This window comes from Acomys minous (assembly GCF_964271855.1).
Source record: "Acomys minous genome assembly, chromosome: 7".
In the NCBI taxonomy this organism is placed as follows: Eukaryota; Metazoa; Chordata; class Mammalia; order Rodentia; family Muridae; genus Acomys; species Acomys minous.
Genome location: NC_140488.1, coordinates 108082215 through 108088477, shown reverse-complemented (window position 1 = coordinate 108088477; position 6263 = coordinate 108082215). Strand labels below are relative to the sequence as shown.

The window sequence follows — 6263 nt, the reverse complement described above, 5'->3', positions numbered from 1 at the left end:
GAGTGTCCACCATAGAAATAGAGTCTCACCAGTGAGACGTAACCCCCAACTGGAAGATAGAGACAGCTGGAGCTCTTGAGTTCAGGGCCAGCCTGGTCTACATACAGTTCTAGGTCAGTCAGAACTATGTGGTGAGCCTTGCCACACCCCTCTTTCCCTCTCTCTTCTTCCTTCTTTTGGGGGTGCAGGTCAAGACAGAGTTTTTCTCTGTGTAGCCTTGGCTGTCCTGGACTCACTTTGTAGACCATGCTGGCCTTAAACTCACAGAGATCCACCTGCCTTTGCTTCCCTAATGCTGGGATTACAGCTGTGCTCTACCACACCACCACACTGACCCTGTTTCTTAAAACAAAGACAAATAAAAGGTCTCGGTCTGTCCCAGTTGAACTCTAAGGTGAGAAGACACGAAAACTATCAGTAGCTTCACTGGGCCTATTTCCCCATCTGTCTCGTTGACTTGCTTGGTGACGGTCAGGATGGGTTCAATTTTAACTTCAAGGTAGTGGTGATTGGTGACACCTGGAGGGACAGACTGCTCTACCAATTCCCCAGAGTTGGATAACAAGGGCTTTTCTGGAGTTTTATCCCACATCATGAAAGTTGCTTTGGCTAACAGTTAGGGATTTTGTTGATTTCCACCTCCTCATCCCAGAGGCTCACCTAATCAAAAGGAGGGCAGCCCTGTCCTCCTTCCCTTTTAGATAGGATCTCCTGTAGATCAAAATGACTTCAAACTCTGACCCTTTACATTTTTTTAAAAAAATTTATTTGTATGAGTGCTTTGTCTGCATGTATGTATTTGCATCTTGTGCATGTCTAGTGCCACAGATGCCAGAAGAGGATGACAAGTGTTCTTAACCACTGGACCGTCTCCCCAGTCCTAACTTGTACTTTCGATCCTTCTGCTTCTACCTCCCTAATGCTGGGATTACAGGAGGGTGCAACTTCACACATTTTAGGCAGTGCCTACATCTCTAGCCACCACTACCAACTGAGCTAGGTTTCAACCCAGTTCACTCCGGCTGAGAAAGCATTACAGATGCCCCACCTTGCATTTCATTGCTCAGAATTCTAGCCTGTGATTGTCATAGCTGCAAGAGAGTCCGAAGGAGTTATAATTTGCATTTATGCCTCAGACCGGGTGGGTTTTTGTTTTTGTTTTTGTTTTTCTGTCCTCACGAAACAGCCCTTCCTCTGCAACTGTTTCCCTTCAGGACACACAGAACCTACCCAATAGCTATCCATAAACCCAGCTGAAGTTGGGCAAGTTCCCTGGATTAAAAGAAACACAAAATGGTTTCAAAAATGTGGTCTTTCAGGTCAAATCCTGACACAGCGCTGCTACACACACACACACACAAATGGCCCATGCTGAACCAGTCCAGAGGAGGGAGGGGCTGGCCAGAGGGGGGTGTGCTGTGTAGAGAGGGGCAGGTGGAGGTACCGCCCACATTTGCTCTCCACATTGTGCGATGGGCTGAGGGGAAAGGCAGGGGGTCAGGGGTCGGGCAGGTGGGAGGGGGTTAAGCCCACATCTCCGCCCTCCGCCTGCCCGCTGGGGGTAGGGAGCATCCTAACCCCTAGACTGTCCAGTCAGAGCCGCCTGCCGCCCCTCAGTGGACCGCCACTCCTGGGGACACAGGTAAGCAGGGTTCTGGCATTCCTAGCCCAGACATCTTCCTCGGTATGGGGCTTCCAGGGGCCCCTTCCCTGTCCTTGCCTTGTTGCGGGGAGTGAGCCTCGCACTCACTTTACTTGGCTGCGTGCTAAGCGGAAAGCAGGACTGTTTCTCGGGGTGGCAGGAGAAAGGAGCACAGGGTAACAGGTCTAAATTGAGTCCGAAGTTGGAGCACAGGGAGAGATTAGGATCATCCAGAGCTTCACACCTCACCTGACTCTGACACGGAAGAGCGCAGAGACCGGGCGAATTGTCCAAACTAACCCTGAGAAGGGAGCCACCAAGTCTCTTATTTGGAGTGACTCTGTACCCTTCCTTTTCTCTTTGACCCTGTGTGCCCAGCCTGCTTGTGCTTGCCTTCCTGGGGCTCTTGGATTCCTAGGCGAGTCCAGAAGACTGATTCAAGCTGCTCAAATCCAAAAGCGGCTCAAAACCACAAGGTCCCCAGAGCTCTTAGGGGATGCTCCGGCAGCACTCTATGCCATAAGGGGCTCTGTAACTTGAGCAGAAAGCCGAGGTGCAGTTCTGCGGCGTCTCCACCGTCCCCTCCCGGAGCCAGTCCCTTCTCTGTTCCTTGTTAAGAGAAGACACTAGAACCCCAGCCTTCCTGGGGTGTCACAAAGTTCAGGTTGCGTGTAGCCATATGGGGGGAGGCTCACTTGGCCTCTCCCAGGCTCCTACTGGGATCTTAGGGAAGCGCCCTTCTCTTATTTATTCCCTCCGCCAATCATAGCACCCCCAGATTTGTAGCTGCTCTAGCCCCAAATTTAAGAGTCATTCTTTCCTGATTCCTTGTCTTTTCATTTTGAAAGGAAGCTGTTCGGTTCTCCCTACAGAATATATCCGAAGCTGACCTCTCCTTTCCACCTGCTCTGCTGCCACCTCCCACCCCACCCCCACCTCCCACCTCCCACCTCCCACCGGCCCCTGGATTCTTTACTACCCGGGCCTCTTCACTGAGGTCATCCTGGTCCTTTCTCTGATCCCAGCCTCCACAGACTGTTTCCCACTCTGTGTCCCCAAAACACTGAGATATGCCAAACCTCTGTTCTCTGTTCCCTTTTCTTCCCACCCTTCTGTACCCCGATGTGGCCAAGCACTTTCAGTAGCCTTTTTAAAAGATTCCCTCCACCTGAGACATTCCCCCAACCCCCCACCACACCTCACTACCCAAAACTCTACAAAATCTGCTAGGGAGCCCTGGACCCCACTCCCTGCTCGCCAACTGCCACTCCTCCCTGTTTCTAGGGAAAAGTGTGGCGAGCACCACTCAGAAGGTGCTATCCCAACAGGATATGGAGGGGCATTCACTGAGTTAATGACTTGCTATTACTGGCTAACACAAATTAAGCACCTGCTGTGTGCCTAACCTCTTCTACTATGCAAGATAATTTCCTTACTTATCATACTTATTGTCTCTCTTTTTTTTAAAACCAGAATCTCTCTTAAGGCCCCTGGAGTAGCCTGTTTTGCTCTGTGCCAAATTGCAATGCTTGGCATACGGGAAGATGTTTTTTTGTTTGTTTTAATTTAGCTAAGATTAAATAATAAACTACCTAACAATAACAACTTGTTATCTGGTGCCAAACAATGTGAGATTATGGTCAACCATGCGGAATATAACAAAATGTAGAATGTGATGTTCAGTTTACAGCAGTTAAGATTGTTTTGTTTAAAGGCGTGGTGGTGCACGCCTTTAATCACTGCACTTGCGAGGCAGAGCCAGGCGGAGGGATGTGAGTTCGAGGCCAGCCTGGTCTACAAAGGGAGTCCAGGACAGCCAAGGCTACACAGAGAAACCCTGTCTTGAAAAAAAAAACCAAAAGAATAAAAAAGTTTTTTGGGGGGAGGGGCGGCTGTTGTTTTGAGGTTTTAGTTGTAGTGGTTTTGGTTTTTTGAGTTGGGGTCTCAGTATGCAGCCCCAGCTGGCCTGGAACTCACAGAGACTCACCTGCTTTTGCTTCTCAGGCACTCAGATAAACCTGTGAGTGACCATGGGTCCCAGCCCACTGACAGCTGCTGGTCCTGTGCCTGATTTTATATGGTATTGAGGACTAAGATGAGACCTTCTTGCACGCTAGATAAGCTTTCTACCAATTGAGCCACACCCCCAGTTTTGTTTTATTTTTTGTGCATCTGTATGTCCAGTCCCTGCTCACAGTAGGTGGTTACTAGACTGTACAATTTGGTTTGTGTTAGGTTTTTCTTTTTTTTCTTTCTTTCTCTTCTCTTTTCTTCTTTTTCTTTTCTTTTCTTTTTTTTTTTTAATAGGATCTGGCTTCCTTTATTTCTGCTCTTTGCGCCAGCTCCCGAATCCTGGAATTATAGATGTGAACCACCAGGCTGTTTTATTTTTAAGATTTGTTTATTTATTATTATATACAGTGTGCATGTCCACCTGCACACCAGAAGAGGGCACCAGATCTCATTATAGATGGTTGTGAGCCACTATGTGGTTGCTGGGAATTGAACTCAGGACCTTTGGAAGAACAGCCAGTGCTCTTAACCTCTGAGCCACCTCTCCAGCCCCACCAGGCTGTTGTGTTTAATGAGGTGCTGAGACTTGAACTCAGAGCTCCATGAATGCTAAACAAGCCCTATATCAACTGAGCTATAGATCCCAGCCTTAGTTTACTATCTTTCTACAGTATGGTGTTCTTTTCAAACATAAACCCCGTGGATGGGAGAATTCCAAGCAGCCCACCACCAGGGAGGCACTCCTGTGCCAAGCTGGAGTTCAAAGACAACCAAATCCCACTCTCCTTGTGCAGTGGAGAACGACTGCTAAGGAACATAGAGATTCCTTTCCAGGAGATAAATATGTCCACAAACTGTAAAAACGTTCCCAAATTCAACTATAGTGACGGCTACACAACGCCATGGATATCAGTGGGAGTACTTGAAAACTTTCAGGGCAGGCAAGATGGCTCAGAGAGAAAGGCAATTACCACCAAACCTGACTCCCTTTGACCTCCATACAAATGCACAACCCCACCCCTGGAAGAGTTAAGTCGCCTCCATCCACCCCAATCTAACACTCTCGTGTACAAAATAAATGCAATTTAAAAGTTATATATAATTTTAAAATCGTGTGTGTGTGTGTGTGTATGTGTGTGTGTGTGTGTGTGTGTGTGTGTGAAAGAGCTATCCCTGCTTGGTGTTGAAAGAATTAGCTGGATGATAGAGGCTGTGGGTTTGACCCCCAGGCTTGTTAAAAGTTCTGCCTTCTATCTTTAAAAGAAAAAAAAAAAAAAAAAGAGGGTAGCTGTGCATGGTGGCTTGCACCTGAAATTCTAGCACTGAGAAGGCAGAAGCAGGAGGATTGCTGAAACTTTGAGGTCAGCCTGACCTATAGGACAAATTCCAAACTAGCCAGAGCTACATGTTAAGACCATGTCTCACCCCACCCCTCGCAATAAGGAGAAAACAGTGTCGTATATACTTAATGCTGATTCTATGACACCTGGGGCTCTCCTGCCTTCCAACCAGTCTCAGCTGATTTGTCATTGTCTTCTCGCTCTTAGCACCTACTGTTCACATCTCTTCCTTGAGCTGTTGGGGAATGGCGTTGCCGACCAAGTCTAGCATCTTGGACCTGAGCTCCAACACACCATGCACCAGATCCCCAGAGGAAAGCCACGAGGCTTGGGCACAATGCAAAGATGCTGGCAGGCAGCTACCTGAGTACAAGGCAGTGGTGGTGGGTGCCAGCGGTGTTGGTAAGAGTGCTCTCACTATCCAGATGACCCACCACTGCTTCGTGAAAGACCATGACCCTACCATCCAGGATTCATACTGGAAGAAAGTGGCACTGGACAACGGGTGTTACATTCTGAATGTGCTGGACACAGCGGGCCAGGATATCCACCGGGCCCTGCGTGACCAGTGCTTGGCAGCTGGTGATGGCGTGCTGGGTGTCTTTGCTCTTGATGACCCCTCGTCTCTGGAGCGGCTGCAGCAGATCTGGTCCACTTGGAGCCCTCACCACAAGCAGCCTCTGGTATTGGTAGGCAACAAGTGTGACCTGGTGACCACCGCTGGGGATGCTCATGGTGCTGCGGCTGTCCTTGCTCACCAGTGGGGAGCCCCCTTAGTGAAGACCTCGGCCAAGACGCGACAAGGTGTAGAGGAAGCTTTTGCTCTGCTTGTCCATGAGATTCGGAAGGCCCAGGAGGCTGTGGCTGAGCCAAGCAAGGAGAAGAAGCGATGCCACAATGCCGTGTGTGGCTGTGGCTGCTCTGTAGCCTGAAGATTAGGGTCAAACCCATTGACCTTTCTCTCATGTCATGGCAAGATGACAATTGTCTTGGCATAAGATTTCCCCCTGCCCGATCAAGTAAGTTACCATGGACACGTCTTATTGGCATCGGGTGAGGACTTAGGCGGTTACATGGAATGTCCAGCATTGATTATGTTCTATGATGCTCTATGCAAAATTAAATGATCTCAGGATTCAAAGCTGCCTCCATACTAAGTCTGTTTTGCTTTCTGTCTTTTTGTCCGCGACAGGGTTTCTCTCGGTAGCCTTGGCTGGCCTTGAACTCTTAAACTCACAGCAATCCACCTGCTCTGCCTCCCAAGCGCT

General features: G+C 48.9%; 1 protein-coding gene across 1 annotated transcript; it reads left to right on the top strand.

Annotated features, from left to right (window-relative positions):
- Positions 1-1601: 1601 nt before the first annotated feature.
- ERAS (ES cell expressed Ras) lies at positions 1602-5927 on the top strand (the record flags this gene model as incomplete). The annotated part of the gene is made up of 2 exons (XM_084789795.1): positions 1602-1642; positions 5203-5927. Exon 2 carries the CDS (start codon positions 5241-5243, stop codon positions 5925-5927), a length of 687 nt encoding a protein of 228 aa, XP_084645921.1. The 5' UTR covers positions 1602-1642; positions 5203-5240.
- Between the last annotated feature and the right edge of the window lie 336 nt (positions 5928-6263).